At 49.5% G+C, this 16,932-nt stretch overlaps 2 protein-coding genes across 8 annotated transcripts in view; one reads left to right on the top strand and one right to left on the bottom strand.

The window, feature by feature from the left end:
* Window positions 1–1,911, bottom strand: part of UBE4A (ubiquitination factor E4A) — a 35,052-nt gene extending 33,141 nt beyond the window's left edge. For 2 of the 6 annotated variants that reach the window (XM_050922160.1, XM_050922165.1), the window contains exons 1-2: window positions 1,838–1,910; window positions 693–934 (exon numbers count right to left, since the gene is read on the bottom strand). The gene's annotated coding sequence lies outside the window, so the exon portion shown is untranslated. The other 4 variants (XM_050922161.1, XM_050922162.1, XM_050922164.1 and 1 more) reach the window with 4 other exon arrangements.
* A 2,557-nt stretch (window positions 1,912–4,468) lies between these two features.
* On the top strand, window positions 4,469–13,679 carry LOC127033873 (T-cell surface glycoprotein CD3 delta chain). 2 transcript variants are annotated; one of them, XM_050922173.1, is made up of 6 exons: window positions 4,473–4,720; window positions 6,360–6,389; window positions 9,040–9,225; window positions 10,212–10,343; window positions 11,417–11,460; window positions 13,306–13,679. In XM_050922173.1, the coding sequence occupies exons 1-6, from the start codon at window positions 4,666–4,668 to the stop codon at window positions 13,366–13,368; spliced, it is 510 nt and encodes a 169-aa protein (XP_050778130.1). In that variant the 5' UTR covers window positions 4,473–4,665; the 3' UTR covers window positions 13,369–13,679. The 2 variants fall into 2 exon arrangements, with proteins under 2 accessions (XP_050778131.1, XP_050778130.1); XM_050922174.1 differs by lacking the exon at window positions 11,417–11,460 and having other exon boundaries at window positions 4,469–4,720.
* Window positions 13,680–16,932: the final 3,253 nt, after the last annotated feature.

The following is a 16,932-nucleotide window of genomic DNA, read 5'->3' as shown; positions in this document are numbered from 1 at the left end:
CACAGGCAAGCTAGATTTGGTTTTTAACTGAGGCAGTATTTCATTAGGAACAGCCAAGGAACTAGCCTTGGTTGTTCCTTTACTGGACTACAACATCCCTGTCAGACTGAAAGAGCAATTTATATTGATCCCCTTCTAGACATTTCAAGAGATCATGAATCAGCTTGTGGAATGCTGCTATGCACAAGTCAATCTACTGCAAAGCCAAAGGACAAACTTGCTCAGCCTGTTTACACAGCTGATACCTGCAGAAAAATTCAAGGACTCAAAGTCACAATAGCACTAAGTGCGTTCCTTCTTTCCCCTCAATGAAATCAGAGTTCTGCATCAAATCACATTATTCAAGCTAGTGAAAACATTTGAGCATTTAGGTTTATATGTATGAAAGTAGATGCTAATGTTTTATTTATTATATAGTGAAATATCATTCAAATGACTGCTCTAACAGATAATCCCTCACCCCCAGTGTTGCTCTAACAGCTCTAACTCAAGCCAAAAAATAGCTCCTGTGCCACAACTTGCAGATGGAGCAAATCCAAGAAAATCCCAAAAGCACAGTATTGTAGAGAAGTGACACCCAACATTATTCCGGTGAAAACTCTCTTGAAATAGATTGGCATGCCCTCCCCATGCCATGCATCACAGGTAGCTGCATCTTCCTTCTGACCTCTCTCTCTCCTGCCCATATCTACCTCAGTACTCTCTGTCCTTTTCCTCTTTGCTTCCAATTGTTGGGCTTTCTTGGCTTTGTTCTTGTTCTGTGGCTCCCTCCTCTTTATTTCCTCCAGATTAGCATAGCCATTGGTACTGGCTCCAGAGTGTTGGATGACATATACTTCTGCAGTTTAGCACAGTGCCATAGGAGCACAGGAAGGAAACTTGAGTTAACAGTTTTGAGAGCTGCTCCTGTGGTCAGCTTTGTTAGGCAGCGCCCCTGTGACAGCAGGGACACAAAACAGGTGAAATTCAAGGCTTTATCACTGCTTTACCCACATCCACAAACACACATCTGATTTGGTGGAGCTCATACAACTTTCTCCACCTGCATGTTCTTCTCTTTCTCACGCTCACCCCCTGCATGTTCTTCTCTTTCTCACGCTTGCCCCCTCTCCCCCCCCAATTCAAAGAACCTGAGGATGGGAAACTTGTGCATGGTAAACTATTTCCATCATGCTCCCAAAAACCATAACACCAGCACTTCCAGTCAGTATTTGAATGAAATGAGCAGCTGATATCCTTTGTAAAGCCCTCTGAGCTCTGATGAAAGTCACTATACAAGAGATAAGTGTTAGTAGGTGACAACTTCAGTTCCCCCAAACTTTCACTCTAAGCAAGTGCTCTCATACACAGACTGACAGTACAGCCAGTCGGTCCTCTCCATGTAGCCCTGCGAAGTGAGCCAGGGCTCCTACCCGTAAGGACAGGTGCATGGGGCAGACCAACGAGCCAGCACTACCAGGGGGCAGTGCCGGCCGCCTCAGAGGAAGCGAACAGACCCGGACAATTACGAAGTGATCCAGCCCGTCGCCCAGTCCCAGTTTCTGCCCCGTGGGGAGCTGGAGTCACTCAGACCAGCCTGGCCAACGGCCGGTTACATCCCGATATCCTGCGGGCCCCGGGGCAGCCCGTGGCGGGGAGTTCCGCAGGCTCGCACCGCTGCGGGGCCGGACAGGGAACGTGAGCCGAGCCCCGGCCTGGCTGGCCCCAAGCCCGCCCCTGGGGAGCCCCGCGCCAGGGCCCGCCCGCCCCACGCAGGCCCGGGGCTCGCCCCGCCCCCCAGGCCCGCTCCGCACCAGCCGCCCGCCAGAGGGGGAGGGGCGGAGCCGCCGCTTCTTACCGGGGCCCGGACGCTTCCACTTCTCGCTCAGCCGCAGGCTGACAATCGCAGACGTCACTGCCCAGCGCCGCGCGTCACCTTCCAGCGCCGGAAGTGCCCCGTGGCCTGGAGCACGTGGGTAGGCACCACGTGTTGGGTGGCGAGCGGGGTGGAGGGGACTAGGCGCTCGTTTCTCACCCCTCCCCCCGTCCGTAACGCGCGCCCCGGATCCGGCTGTCAGAGGCCTTCGCCACGCCAGGCTTAGTGCAGTCCGGGGCCAGGCTTCTGGGCACGCCAGAGCAGAGCCGAGGCTAGGGCGGGGTTTGCCTCCGCGGAGCAGCACTGCACAGTTCTCCAGGGCTTGGGGTGCACTCAGTACCTTGGCTTAGCTACCAGAGTCGGGTGTGGAGAAACACACCCCTGCTGACAAAACCCTTCTGTCCGCACAGGGACATCAAGGAGATAGTGCTCTGTGTTAGCATGGCAAATGTGGGGGGAGGTGGCAATAGAAAAATTCCAGAACAAGAGCTCAGTGTATCTCAAAAGCTTGTGTTTTTCATGGCTGTGAACTTGGTAGGGACCTATTTATAAATCACTTTTCATCCAAAGGGCTTTGTGAACTCTCTATATCTGTCTGGTTATGGATCCCCGTATACACAGGACTAGGCACCTTGAGCTGTACTTCAACAAGGATAGCAGTTACCATTACAGTGTGGCAAGGTGTTGTTAATAATATCAAGTGGTAAGGTCCCTATCACTTAGGGCTAGATTTTTAAAGGTATTTAGGCAGCCATTGGAAATTAAGTGCTTAGGCACTTTTGAAAATCCCACTGGGTCCCTAGCTGCATCTTTAGGTGCCTAAATAGCTTTGCAAATCTGGTCCTTGGTTTTTACATTTCACCCAAATTAAGAAACTCAGTCCAGCATTCCCTAGTACTTTGCTGGATCAGTGGGTTCTCTATTAACTCAGGTACCACATACAGAGCTAATCACAAATCCGATTTTCTATAGTGCATGGGTTTTCCTTTAACAGACTTGCTTCAAAGCACTGACCTCACACAGATTGTTTTAGCTTGTCAAAGCTGAGATCACCTGCACAAACTGATTATTTTTTTTAATAATTGTGTAGCAGCTGAAAAGGACAGAGGGAAAGTCCCGTACAGTGCTTTCACAGAGTTCTCACTCTCTGGTTTAAAAATGATTCCCCACGAGGTGGAACTGTTTCAGCATAAATCATTTCTAATAAAACACTGGCTTGGTTTGGAAATAAGTAGGTATTCTGTTCATTTGGAGACAAAAACATGATGCCTGAGAATCACAGGAGCAGAGTGAGAAGAACCTGCACTTCAGTATTGTGTGTTTCTACTGGAGTCCTGCAGGGATTGTTTCTTATCAGTGACCTGAATGAAAACATAAAATCACTGATAAAGTTTGCAGATGAGACAACGATGGGGGAGTCGTAAATAATGAAGAGGACAGGTCACTGATACATAGTAATTAGGATCTCTTGGTAAGCTGGTCACAAACAATATTTCCTCTGTATTTGGCACTGGTGTGACACTGCTGGAGTACTGTGTCCAGTTCTGGTGTCAACAATTCAAGAAGGATGTTGATAAATTGGAGAAGGGTCAGAGACAAACCACGGGAATGATTAAAAGATTAGAAAACCTGGGGTGGCTTGCTCACAGATTGGAAGTACCTACACAGGGAGCAAATATTGATAATGGGCTGCTCAATCAAGGAGACGAAGTTATAACAAGATCCAGCATGTGGGAGTTGAAGCCAGACAAATTCAAACTGGGAATAAGATGTAATTTTGAATAGTGAAGATCATTAACCATTAGAGCAACTTACCAAGGATCGTGGTGGATTCTCCATCACTGACCATTTTAAAATCAAGACTGGATGTTTTTCTGAAATCTATTCCAGTTCAAACAGTCATTATTTGGGGGGAAGTTACACAGGAGGTCAGAGTAAATGATCACAGTGATCCCATTTGGCCTATGAATCTATGGATATTCCTGCAAAGGGCTTTCTTGGGAATCACTGCTGAACCCAAAAGTGGGCGACGATAACATTAAAGCAAACACGTTTGGTGGGAAATGGCTACACTAATCCTAAAGCCAAAGGACCAAGTTAATCATGTGCGTACGTAGATACCACCAAAACATTGTATGAGCTAGCTAGTGTGCATATGCACCATTCCCGAGTGCTGGATAGAGTAGGAACTGCTCCTGCTTGTCATAAGTTATACCTTTGCTTTTAACAGCAGTTCTCCTTTAGCTCCTTTCTAGTCTGTGCTTCTGGAGCAGCAGGACCTGAACTCTATCCCTGCTACAGATGAAAAAGTTGGAGTGGCTGAGCTGGGTATTAATCTTGAGTCCGAAGTGGCCACAGATTTTTTTTTTATAGTACTCTTATGTAATTCAGCTCATCCTATACTTGAGAAAATGCCTGCTGGGTGTATTTGGACCTAAAGAAGTTAGCTGCAGTGTGGCTAATTGTCCTTCTTTGTTTTTAGTGGGGACATCTTTTATTTGCAACTGAATACTGTATTCTGATCTGTGTTGGCAGCAACTTTGGAGACCGCGAAACAACTTCGGTAACAACCCTGACGTCTTTAAACTGACATTCTTAGTGGAAAGAAGACAGAGGCTTCCACCCCTAGGCTTCCTGTTGCCAACATCTGAGAAGGCTCTTGATACTGGTTTCACATCTCTCTGCTGTTTAGAAAAGAGAGCTTTAATTATATATATATATATTTTTTTAAACTGGGTGAAGTACCGTAATTTTTCCTACACTAGTGAGGAAATAACTGCAGTTGCATTTTAGTGTTAAGGAAAAGGACCATGGGGAGACATGGGTATCTGGTCAGTTTAATAATGGTCGGATTTATCATCAAAGGTAAGATCTTCAATCCTGCATTATTAATAATTAATTACTATTTTATTACCATAATGCCCCAAATGTGTTCAGTGCTTTAAAGACATTGTAAGAAGACAGTCCCTGCCGTAAGGCGCTAAGAATCTGTAATACTAAACACAGACAAATAAATGGAGGGGGAAGGCATATAGCCAGATAGATAGGCAGGCAAAGCTGTGAGAGTTAGGGCTGGCACACATCTTGTTGGCTCCTTATTAAGAAATACATTCTTACCTGTATTATATAGATTTGGTTTTGAAAGTTGTTTTTTGGCTGGGAGACGGACTCAATAAGACCTAATGGGCCTTTTGCATTTCTACTGTAGGTAGTTTCCATGAACATTAAGCTCACTCACAAAGTTTAAGGGGGGGAAAGACCATGTGGTGATATAGTTCAGTTTGGCAAGTAACTAAAACGTGACCACTTTAAATACTCTGTGAGACAAACTCAAATACTGTGACCAAGAATAATTGTTTGTAGCAGCCTTGTACCATACTGCATTGTATAATTTTAGGTAAATAAGCCATACAATGTTTTAATCTGTTTTAATATTAGATAGTGTGTAAAGTTTGTAGAGCTCACTGGAAAGTGCATACATATAACAAAGGGAAGCAATCCTTTTTTCCCAAGTGTTCTTTGCCTAATGGAGCCTCACTTCTCTTCAGATGTATTCTGTAGGTTTGTGATGTGTTTTGTTGGTGTTAATGGAACTCTGGGCCACATTGTGCCCTAAATGACACACTATTCCAGTCAGAGGAATTGCATAGAGTGTGCGTTGGGTATGTTTTGCCCCTTTGTGTTATCCGTTCTTGTTCATGGCTCTAAACCTGGGACACGATTGCTGAACGCACCCCAGAGGATGGTGAAATTTTAAGATTTAGCACCTCTGCTGAGTGCAGATAAAGATTAAAGGTTATTTCAAATTAATTAGATTAATTAATATTTGTATCTTTGATTTGTGCAAAGTGTGTTTATATGTTTGAGTTTGAAGAGACATCTGTATTTTATTTCATATGACTTATAGAATACATATGTTTGACTGGCTCTAAGTGCCCATACAAAGAGTAAAAACAAATAGTTCCTTATTGCCATATAAATAGATTTCCCCTACTCCAAAAAACCTTGGCATGCTCCTTCCAGTAAACCCAACCCTGGAAAAAAGTTTGAGTGGATTGCTGAGCCTTTAGCCGCAATGATGAAGGAGTTGGTCTCCATTGCGCCAATTGGGTAGCGAGTTCTAGAATCACATTTTAAAACACAGCCAATGCATTTGGGTGACTCCGTTTTTGGGTGCCCAGTTTCAGCCAACCTGAGCCTGATTTAGTATCCACAGCTTCCATTAATTTCAATTAGAAGTGTGGGTACTCAGCACTGCTACAAATCAGGCCCGAGGGAGCTCAAATCAGACACTGAAAATCAGTGGCCACTTTTGAAAACGTTGGCCTTTATAACTAAATGGAATCAGGAACATAGGACTTTCCAGGCCTGGTCTGAGCAGGGCCCAGATCATCCTGTATCCTCTCTCTGAGACTGGCTGGTTTCTTCCTGTGTCCTGTCGTTATTCCTTGAAGCAGGAGGGTTTGTGGCACTTCTAAATTACATTTTTTCTTTTTCCCCTCAGGTGTGGTCATGCAGAGCTCTTCACCTAAAGGTAAAAAACCCTGCAGAGCTCATTTAAACTCCTTTTTGGTCAGGGTTGGATAGAGGAGACATTTTGCTCTTAAAAGTCACAGAGGGTGGCTATTTCACCGATAACCGTGGCAGCCAGGACTCTGCATCCCGTGTCTGTGTTAAAGGTCACTGGGGAGGGAGGGGGACTTGGAGGGAGCACAGGTGGTCATTATTTATGCCCCGCTTGCTCTGGGGATAAACACAAGGCTTCAGTCTCTGCGATGGTCACTGTTGTACCTTTCACCTGTGCAGCATGCTCACTTCTGTAGTAATCATTTTGAATAGCAGGGGATCAATTCACGTCCCAGGGAAAGAAAGCACATTACAAGAGACATACATAATAAGGTCAGCCCATTATGGTGTCTTACTGGCTTGTATAGCGTCTGTTACAAGCCCAGCCTGTCTTAAGTAGGACCAACTGCACCTGGATTCACATTAGGCCCTATCCTGCCCCCAGTGACATTGATGGCATCACTCCTATTGGCTTCGCTGGAAGCAGGACTGGGCCCATGACTCTCAGCACTGCCTCCCTGAGGGTGGGTGCGGGGCAATACTAGGCAGCAACTTAGAGCAGGGAAAGCAAATAACGGAAAAGACCCAGTTCCTCACTCACGGGATATGAGGCCTTGGAATCCAGTCCAGCGTGTGAATTGTCATCATGAGGCTGATGGACAAATCGCTCTCAGTTCTTTCCAGTGGGGAAACCAAGAACTGACAATTGGCCAAACTGGTCCAACGACAAATGTAAAGGTCTCGCTTCTGATCCCTGATCACCCCAGTGCGGATCAGTAATAGCACCACTGAAGTCAGCAAAGTTACTCCAGGGCAAAACTGATGCAAGTGAAATCAGAATCAGGCCCAACATTGTGGTAATCAGTGCAATTAACAGGAAAAGCACTGGACTGCAGAATGAAGCTGTTTGGGCCAGTTATGCCCCTGTTGCCATGTGAAAGATGAAGAGGAGAAACAGACCATTAAGGCCCTGACCCTGCAGTGAGCCCACTACATTCACACAGGACCTCATTGACTTCAAACACTGTAAACTCACTGAGGTGAATAAAGCTCCATAGAGAAGTGAGATTTTTGAGTTGAAGCTGTCCCTTTAACTGCATGTCTAGTTTGCGGTTACCTTTTGATATTGCTTTGTTAGTAGCAATTGTATTCTTGTTATTCAATATTTGCTTTAATTGTTCGTGTAGTTCCTCAAAGCCTCTTTCTGAGCTCTTTTAAACATGAAATTGTCATTATTTTCTTTAAGCATGGATCTCCGGGCACAGAAAAGGGAGTGAACAGAGTCCCCACCCCAGGCAGTTTAATATCCATTAAGCTATTGATTAATAATTATTTTAGCAGTAAAATGTATTTCTCTCATAATAATTTAGAATATAATTGCAATCTTAATATAAGCGGTTAATGATACATATATAAATATAGAGACAGACCTCAAGCCAGCCTATCTTTGTGCAGTCAAGATTTTGCACCTCCAAATAATTATGGATGCGTTTTTGAACTGGTGACAATTGAGCGTGCAACTAGCAGACACCGAACTACCTGATTTATAAACCCAAACAGGTACAGGAATTAGACACCGAGACTGGAGGTGACTGAAAAATGAGGTGTGTGTGTAGGGGGGGTGTAATCCAAATTCTCAGCTTTCTCTGTGTTGCCGAGGCTTTGCAGTATGAGCTGCACTGCTCTCATTGTCAGTGCTCAAACAACAACAACCTTTATTTTGTGTTCTGAAGGCTGGGGAGTGACCCCCATGGGCTCGACCCTGCCCCCGTGGGAAACACATTTTGTGAATTTTACACAGTTTTCATTGTAATCAGTTTTCATTTAAATTTGCTCACCAGTTACAGAGCTGACCACAGAACTATCTTTCGCTAACCGGTTTGGCTGATCTCTCCACCATTTTTACTTGTTACAAAATTCCAGCTGCTATCACTAATTATTAATAGCCCAGAATCTGCAAACCCTTTCACTTACCATTCAGCCTGTGTATAGTGTGCAGGATCAGGGCCTCACATCCACAGCCAGGATTTACTGCAGGTTAAAGGATTCTGGGCCCAATTATTCTGTGCCAGAGTGAAAATCTCCCTGATAAAATGTCAGTTGCAGTATTATATTAATATAATATATAATTATATTAGATGCTGCTAATCAAGGACCTGCTCTTACAAATACTTCTTATGGATGTACAGCTTATTCTGAGCATCACTAGCTCCATACGGGTGAAGAGGACTGCTCCCAGCAGTAGGCACTGTCCTAGGAGTTGTGCTGGCAGAATCGGGCCCAGAGTTATTTATTGCTAATAATTGACACAATATAACAACATGATTAATTATTAATATAATCAATGGTTATGTATATCTATATCTATCTAGCTATAAACTGAATTGTATTCCTGAATATTATACCTATCACTGTATTATCACGGATATTTTCTCAGTGAGAACACCTTTTATTCAGGGGTTTCTATGAGACGCCATCTCTGTCTCACTGGGAAATGGCTCCTTTCTAACTGCCTGTGTAAGAAACCTGAGTTCTGAGCCTCGGTTACTGATGACAACTCAGCCTCTGGGCTTCTTTGTATCTGTCACCTCCCAGCCTTCATTTTTGTTTTACATCAGTTATAAAGGTGGAAACACGTGGCCGTGACGTGGTCCTGACGTGCGGCTCAACTACAACAGACTGGCTGAAAGATGGAATTTCTATATTGGAAAACAGCACAGAGTTGAATTTGGGTGCAGAAGCGAACGACCCAAGAGGAGTTTATAAGTGCACTGATAGCGATTCTGTACAGGTGTATTTCCGAAGTACGTTCACCACTCAGTTTGCCTCTGGTCTATAAAACTAGAGCTGGCTGGAATTTTTAATTCCAAACTTATTTTTTTTGATGAAAAATGGCCCTGTTCTGGAAATTAAAGTTTTTTTAAATGTTCTGTGAAACACAGCTGCCATTTCTCCATTGGCTCTCTGTAAAGCTGCAGCGGTGGCAGATGTGAGTGTTTCTTTGTTCCCAAATTTTCCCCACAGGCTGCGTGTCTTGTAAGGAACCATCCTGCATTGGCCCAGAAAGGGAGAGAGGAGGCTGGATGATCTGCCTGGGCTCTTCCACCTCTGAACTCGAACTTTCAGTGCTCAGACAGGAATCTCAGCACGCTCAGACTGGGACTGGCGGTGGCACGGGGACCCCAGTGTTCAAAGCTGGCCCCCGGGCAGCAGGCACTAAGATGTGCACTTATGCCTGGGCGGGTGCCTGTTTGCATGGGCGGTTCTTGGATCGCCATGCACACATGCATGATTGCTGAGCTGACTCACTCCACACCCATTTTGCAGCTCACTCTGGGCTGGCCCTGTGGCTCATGAGGAGCTAGTGCTCTGCCCTGACGCACCAGAGACCCTGCTCCCTGCCCTATCCCAACTTTGCACTCCCGCCACCGGTTGCTCTGAGCAGGCACCCTGGGCTGGGTGCACCGAGCCCTGCCTTGGTCGGGGAATGGGAGTTGCTGAGCAGTGACGGTTTTGTTTGGTCAGCGTTGCGTTGGTAGGCTCCCTTGGGGGTCCTGTCCAGTTGCCTTTGGCTGAGCGGGGCCTTGGAGGTGGGAGAGCAGAGTGACGTGTGTGTGTTAGGGGGGTTATATTTCTAACTGGGCGGCAAAGAGGCCTTGTAGGGGGAACAAAGAAATCCTCTGGGGCTCTCCTGCTGGCTTGCTCCCTGTGCCACTGAGCTGGTTGTGTAGGAGGTATGGAGGGTTGTGTCCTGTTCTCAGTACTCTGTGTTGTGTCTGTGGCTTTGCAGTGTGCCAGAATTGCATTGAGCTGGATGCAGCCACCATCTCGGGGATTGTGATAGCTGATGTCATCGCCACGGTTTTCCTGGCAATCGCTGTGTACTGCATCACCAGCCAGGAGAGTGGCCGTCACTTACGAGGTGAGACGGGGGAGGCCCCTCTGTGCAGCTCAGGGGAGGGGTTTCTCTGTTGCCCAGTGCAGGGACAGGGAGTGTCTTGTCATCTTCATTAACACCAGGGTGAAGGATGGCTGGTCGGACAGCACTTGCTGCGCAGTATCCCTGGAGTCTTTCCATCACACTCACCCACGTGATGCTGGGTTGGTGCCTGGAGCCCCTACGTGACACCTACATACATGACTCAAGGACTGCATGTCAGCCCAGGGGGAGGGAGTGTGAGGGTGTCTGCATGTGTGATTGTGTCTCTGCATGTTGCTGTGGGAGACTGTCATCTGTGAGTGTGGGTATCTGCCTGAGCAAGAGGGTAGCAGCAGGAGACACTATTTTGCAGGACACCCACCTCTGGGCTGATTCTCTGTAACTTCTTCACAAATTCCCATAACTTTACAAACTGCATAGTCAGCATGTGAGAACACAGCCATACCTGGAGTGAAGGGCAGCAGCCAGCACAGAGTGCAGTCGAGGAGAGGTGAAATTTTGGGCAGAGACATCAGGGTAAACCTCAAGGGAATGCCTACATTTGGCTTTTGTGCAAATAGTTTCCCAGCTTTGCTACAGCTAGCTTAGCTCTCCAATAGTTGGGACAGTGGGAGCCCTAGTGTAGACAGGGCTCCTGTAGCTCTCAGCATTTTAAGCACCATGTTATTGACCTAGTGACACCAGTAGATATTGGTTCCTTCTTGACAACAGTGCCCCCATTGGCAGGGCTGAACCAGTGGCAGCAATAAGTGAAATTTTAGCAGAACAAGCCTAGTGTGACCAAAGCTCTATGCTTAGCAAAAGCAACATGTGTTCCCAGCTGTCCATAGAGAGCAGAGAGGGGCCCTGGGCCTGCTGCCCTGCACTTGGTGTCGCTGTTAGCACCCATGCCCAGGAAGTGTGGAGTGGGTGTGAAATGCTAGGACCCCGTGCTGTGCAGGTGTAAGTGGTGGTACAAGCTGCAGAGTGGGAGAGAGAAAATCACCACTTGGGGTCATTTGAAAATGCTGCCCTCCCACCAAGCTTCCCACTGACCTTTGCTTGATTTATTGTAGCTTCTGACCGACAGAACCTGATCGCCAATGAGCAGCTCTACCAGGTGAGTGACGAGTGGTCGCTGGGCCAGCCTTTCACAGCACTCAGAAATCCGGACTGCTGCATGGAGGCATCACTCAGGGCCTGGAGAGGCCCCAGGCCTTGCTAGTAATTTAGATCTGTACAGAACAGGTGTAGAACGCTCCCACCAGGGTGAATGGAAGTGTCGGGGGCCTGACTTGATGGTGCTGCACCCCCACTTTGCCCAGTGTAATGATCATCCTGGAGCAGCCAGCCCCAGTGTACATACTGCAGCTGCGATGCCCTGTGGCTGTGCCCCTTCCCACCTCCTGCCCTGCAACTGGAACAGGGTGCTCGAGGCATTGGAACCAGACTGCAAACCCTGTGTGTGAGGGAAACCCCGCCAAGCCCGGGGTGCTCCTGCACCCCACAGCGCTGGCTGCTTTGGGATTTCCCCGATACCCAGGGAGTGCCTACCTGGCTGCTTACGCCACAGTGACAACCTCCTGGGGTTGAGCCCTAGGCGCTCCTCCCTCACTCTCACACTTTCAGGCAGAGATTAAATACCTGCCTTCTAACCGAAGGAGGCTAATCTGGGCAGGGCACCTGCAGCAGTGACTGCAGGAGGGGCTAGAGCAGCAGTACGCTCCCAAGTACCTGTCTAGGAGCATCACAGACACACCCAGGCACAGGCTCCCCCCAGACATATGTAGGGTACAGGTCCCCAGATGTGCACAAGCTGATTCATTTGCCCTGTAAGTAGGGTGGTTACTTGCTCCTGCCCTTCAGGGCTTAAAATAGCCCAGGAGAGGGCTGTGGCTGGGACAAGAAGCCTGGGCTGATTGGGGGAAAGTAGGCTCAGCTGTGGCCATGCCCCAATCAGGCCCAGCTGGCCCCTATAAAAGGCTGTGAGCCAGAGGGCCAGGCAGTCTTCCTGTGTCTGTAGAGAGAGAAGGGCCTGGCTGCAGGGAGCAGGGCTGGGGAAAGGCAGAGGCGCTGGGGAGCTCCAGCCTGGAATGCCACAGGCTGTGGCCTAGCATTGGGCTAATAGGTACTGGGGGTTGCAGAGGCAGTCCAGGCGTAGGCCAAGGCAGCAGATACAAACCCTCCTTGCCAGTGATGAATGGCTGATACTGCAGTCTGCCCCAGGACGTGCGGCTAGACGATGACTGGAGTAGCCTGATACTGAGGCAAGGTGGGGATAGTGGGTGGGGGTTTCCCAGGGAGGGGAGACCCTGAGAGAAAGGGGTTACTGCCAGGGAGGCAGCACCCCAGGTAAAGGGGCATGGGTCCTGGGACGGACACGGGGGACCAAGAGGCAGCGGATCTCCAACCTGCAGAGGGTGCTCTGGAGGCTGGAGAGCTAATTCCCAGAACAGACCAGCAGGAGGTGCCGCGGGAGTGAGTCTGCAAGCTCACATGCTTGTATAATTTTATTTTGCTCCCCCCCTCCCCAAACTGGTGCCAGCTACTTTGCCCCAGCACTGCAGGAGAAAGCAGGGAAAGGCCAGAAACAGTAAGATGAACTAGCATATGGAGAGGTGAGCTGACCAGGTAATGGTGGGAAATGAGCACTGGCTGTCCTCCTTCTCCCAGCTGGTTCTGAGATCAGTAACTCTGCTCATCGGAATGTCCTGCTCACTGGGAACTCAGTGGCTGGGTTGTGATATGTGGGTGCAGGCAACATCTCCTCTGTTTTGAGGCTGCCTGTTTTGTACTGAAGCTTTGAATGCAGAGGATATGGGAGGATAAATGGGCACAGAAAGCACCTATCAGAACCCCAGGCCCCCAGCTCCTGAGGTCAAGTACCACAGTGGTGGGTGAAGTGTGACCCTCAATAGCAGAGAAACACTTTAAAAAGCAGCCTTACTTTCTCCCTTCCTCCTAGCCCCTTGGTGAGCGGGACAATGAGCAGTACAGCCGCCTAGGAGTTACCAGGACCCGCAAATAACAGAGAGCACCTGTGACCCTTGGCCCTTTATCCTGTCTCTTTTCCACATGGGAACCAGCAATACTGGGGAATCCTGCTGCTTTTGAAGCAGTCCACAAAGCCTTCACGCTGCAGCTTGGTGCCAGAAACCACTGTGATGGGCGTCTCACTAATGTGTCTAAGAAATAGATGATCTCTGCTCGTGGGTGATCCTGGGCCCTGCTTGTCTGAAAACCCTCTGGCTCCCTGCAGTGCTAAGGGTGCTCTTAAAGCTCTCTGCTCTGTGATGCTTTTGCTTTGGCAATAAAGAGGCTTTGCCCGGGCTGGTGAGAGGAGCAGAATCCTACCTAGTTGTCCTTGTTCCAAGGTCGCCATTGCAGGCAGGCCTGCAGCTGATGGAGGGTCCTGTCCGACATGACCCCATGTGATCAGTAATGGGCCCTTCCCGAGTGCAACAAGCCAAACTGGTGGGGGCTTCTGCCTGGCCCTGAGCCCACACTGCTGGGGGTGGAGACTAGCTGTGCTGTGCTAGCTGTTGGTTGTTTTTAACATTGTGTGGGAGACAAACACTGAGGCCGGGGGGCAGGGCAGAGACACCCACCAACTATAAACTGCTTGCGAGTGCCTGTGGCAGGAAGGGTGGCATTGTGGCTCATCAAAGGCTGGAAGCCAGAGCCCAGGTTCCCATTCCTAGCGCTGGGAGAGCATGGGCAAGTCATTTACCTTTCATTTCTGTGCCTTAATCCACCGTGGGGCTGATGATATTGGCCCACCTTGCGGGGGTTTAATCTTCATAAATCCTTGGGGAGGCAGGGAGGGGAGAAAGGCATGGTCACCCTTCCCCCGGCACCCACCACACAGCAGCAGCTTGTTCCACGCTGCTCTCCTAATGATACACCTAGGCCTGCTCGTGCCCTGGCACAGCTCTTGTGAGTGTCAGTAACACCTGGGCCTCCTGCAGCATCTTCCATCAGAGGGCTGCAAAGTCCAGGACAGCCTCTCCCCCCGTGAGCTGGCTGGGCTTGTGGGGAGCTGTTTGTACCAAAATAGATGTGGTTTTACATGTGCTAGGTTCTGCTTCTAGCTGCCAAGGCCCCGAGGGCCAGTCCCTTCCCCCAGCACGCACCCACGCTGCGAGCCGGCCTGATCGCTTGGTGGCAAACCATCAGCACTAAACCTGGAGATGCTTTGAGCGGGGCGTGCTGCTGTTGGAGAGAGGCTGACGCAAGCTCTTCCCAAGATCAGATACGGCTCTGCTCTGACCGAGGAGGAAATGGAAACAGCAAGAGCTCGGAGCAAAACAAGCTGCAGAGGAGCTGCTGGCTCATGAGGGGGGCAGGGCAGAGCACGCTCCAGCAGCGGCAGGGATGATGGTGCAAAGTAAGCCAAGTCCCCTCAGCCCCCCTCCACCTTAGGGGCCGCTGGGCAGCCTCCTCCTCGCATTGCCCACAGAGGGTAACGCCTAGCCGGGCCCTTGTGCTTGTGTGACCAGAGGGGCGCTGCCAAAGGGACAAGCCACAAAGCAGACTAAGCTCTTGGGGAGGGGGGCTGCCCCGCTCCAGCCGTGCCTCTCAGGGGTGGCCCAGTTGTCAGTCTGGGATGGGGGGGGGTCTCTTCCAAGCTGGAGCCCAGCTCTGCCCTCTGTGACCCTAAATAATAGTGCAGTGCTTCAGGTGGGCAAGGGCTGTAAGCTCCATTCTTCTGATAGGGAAACTGAGGGGTAGAGAGAGGCAGGGCCAACAGCAAGGCCACTGGGGTGTCAGAGCAGAAGCCAGGTGTTTGCCTCCCCTGCGTCAGTCACAGGGAAACCCCTGCCCAGGGCCCGTCTGGTTGAGCGGAGGCCTGTTTCCTGCATTCTGGCCTGACACTTTTTGTGGGCTGTGGTGAAGGGGCGGAATTGGCTGGGGTTTGGCTGGTCAGCGAGTGGAGGTGACTGATGGGCTGGTCAGTGCAGCATGAACCCACCACAGTGCTTCCTCAGAGCAGGAGACAAGCAGGGCTGGCCTCAGCCCAGTACAAATGAGTCCAAAGTCAGTGTCCTGTGTGCACATTGTTAGATCCACCCCCTGGCTGGTTTGTATCCTCCCCCAGCACTGTCTGGGGACCCAGCTGGGGCAATTAGGTTCCTGAGCAGTGTGCCCCCTTAAGAGCTCTCCTGCTGTGTTGGAGCCAGTTGGAGTCTTGGGGATTTCTCTAGGATCCCAGGAGCAGATGCAGCAGGGAAAATCTGCCTGCCCGGAGCAGTTGTTTCACCTCTCGGTTGCCTGTTCTTGGGGAAGGTTCATTGCTCTTGTGACACGATTACAGACTTCTGGCCAAAGGGTCGAGAGCCTGAGGCTAGAGAACAAAAGGTACCGAGTGATGGAGCAGAAAGCAGCTGAGTCCCAGCACCTGCACTCCCTCAACGTCTGTACGTGTTGGCCTTTGGAAAGCAGCCTGGAACATACAGGCCTCATGTTAGCAGGGCCTCTTCAACCATCAGCGCAGACAGTTCCTGTCCCACTTGCCACACCTGCAGTGTGGAAAGGACATGAGCAGGGGAGGGAATCATGCTGCCTGGTCGGGGAAATGCTAATGAATCATAAGTGCCTTTCTCCTCTTTCCCAAAAGCACCTGATGGGGTGTGAAGCAGGGAGAGGCAGATTCCTTGGCCCTCCTAGGAAAGTCTGGGAGGCCTGTGTCTCAGGATCTGACGAGAGGGCTCCTTAATGTCCCAGGGGTTATTTTCTGCATGCCAGTACAATGCAGCATCTGGACTGACAAACATGCCTCTGCCATGCGATGCATTAGATGTAATCTGTGAAGCCTTTTCCATCTCTCCTGTTGGCTACAGTTACTGGAACACTGCTGCTCAGCACCAGCTTTGACTTCCCCAGGTCCCTGGGGTCCTCTCCTTCCAAAGGCCCTTGAATAGAACCGTCCGTTATTACAGTTCTTGATGTCTGGGCAGAAGGGGTGGCAAGTAACAGATGGGAGCAGCAAGCGGTTAAAAACCTCAGAAACCAGGTCACCCTCCCTGTGTGGGTCGCAGGCAGCTGTGAGTCGTGGTCTCCTCCTGGCTTTCTAAGAATTTGGGTGACACATTTTAGTGAGCACCAGAGAGCAACTAGTTGTGTTAACATAGGCGCATTTCCTCCATGTTAATTCGGCTGTTCTAGGGTCACATAGCGGATCATATAATTACTTGGCACCACACAGTGGTACGTGGGTAATTATGTGGAGCCACTAGAGCTAGTGTAGGAGACAGATATGAGACCAAAATGCCAGGAGTGAAGTGGTGTTATTGTGGGGTAAGTAGATGCAATTTACTAATAAGTGGCAGGATTCAAATGTTGGTCCCTAAGTTGGGGACCACATTCAGCTGCCCTGCTTGTGCCAGAGAAGGAGCAAAAATGGCCAAGGCAAAATCACAGCTCTTGAGACCATCCCATGCTTTGGGAAGAGACTTCGGTCACCCACTGCAGACCTGCTCTGTGTCTGTAACTTGTCCAGGAGTGAGCCTGGTCCTGCAGGGCCTGGAGAAACCGTGCAGCTCTGAAAGGGTCAGCTCCCTTATTCGCCTCTTTATGGCACTGTGGTTTTCTC

This window comes from Gopherus flavomarginatus, chromosome 13 (assembly GCF_025201925.1).
Source record: "Gopherus flavomarginatus isolate rGopFla2 chromosome 13, rGopFla2.mat.asm, whole genome shotgun sequence".
In the NCBI taxonomy this organism is placed as follows: domain Eukaryota; kingdom Metazoa; phylum Chordata; order Testudines; family Testudinidae; genus Gopherus; species Gopherus flavomarginatus.
Note: the sequence above shows the minus strand (reverse complement) of the source record. Positions and strands in the feature narration are given on the sequence as shown.

Coding starts and splice junctions, on each gene's coding strand:
- LOC127033873 (XM_050922173.1), top strand. CDS start 4,666: ATGGGGAGACATGGGTATCTGGTCAGTTTAATAATGGTCGGATTTATC. Junction 9,226..10,211: donor TGTACAGGTGTATTTCCGAA/GTACGTTCACCA, acceptor GTGGCTTTGCAG/TGTGCCAGAATTGCATTGAG. Junction 11,461..13,305: donor CCAATGAGCAGCTCTACCAG/GTGAGTGACGAG, acceptor CCTTCCTCCTAG/CCCCTTGGTGAGCGGGACAA.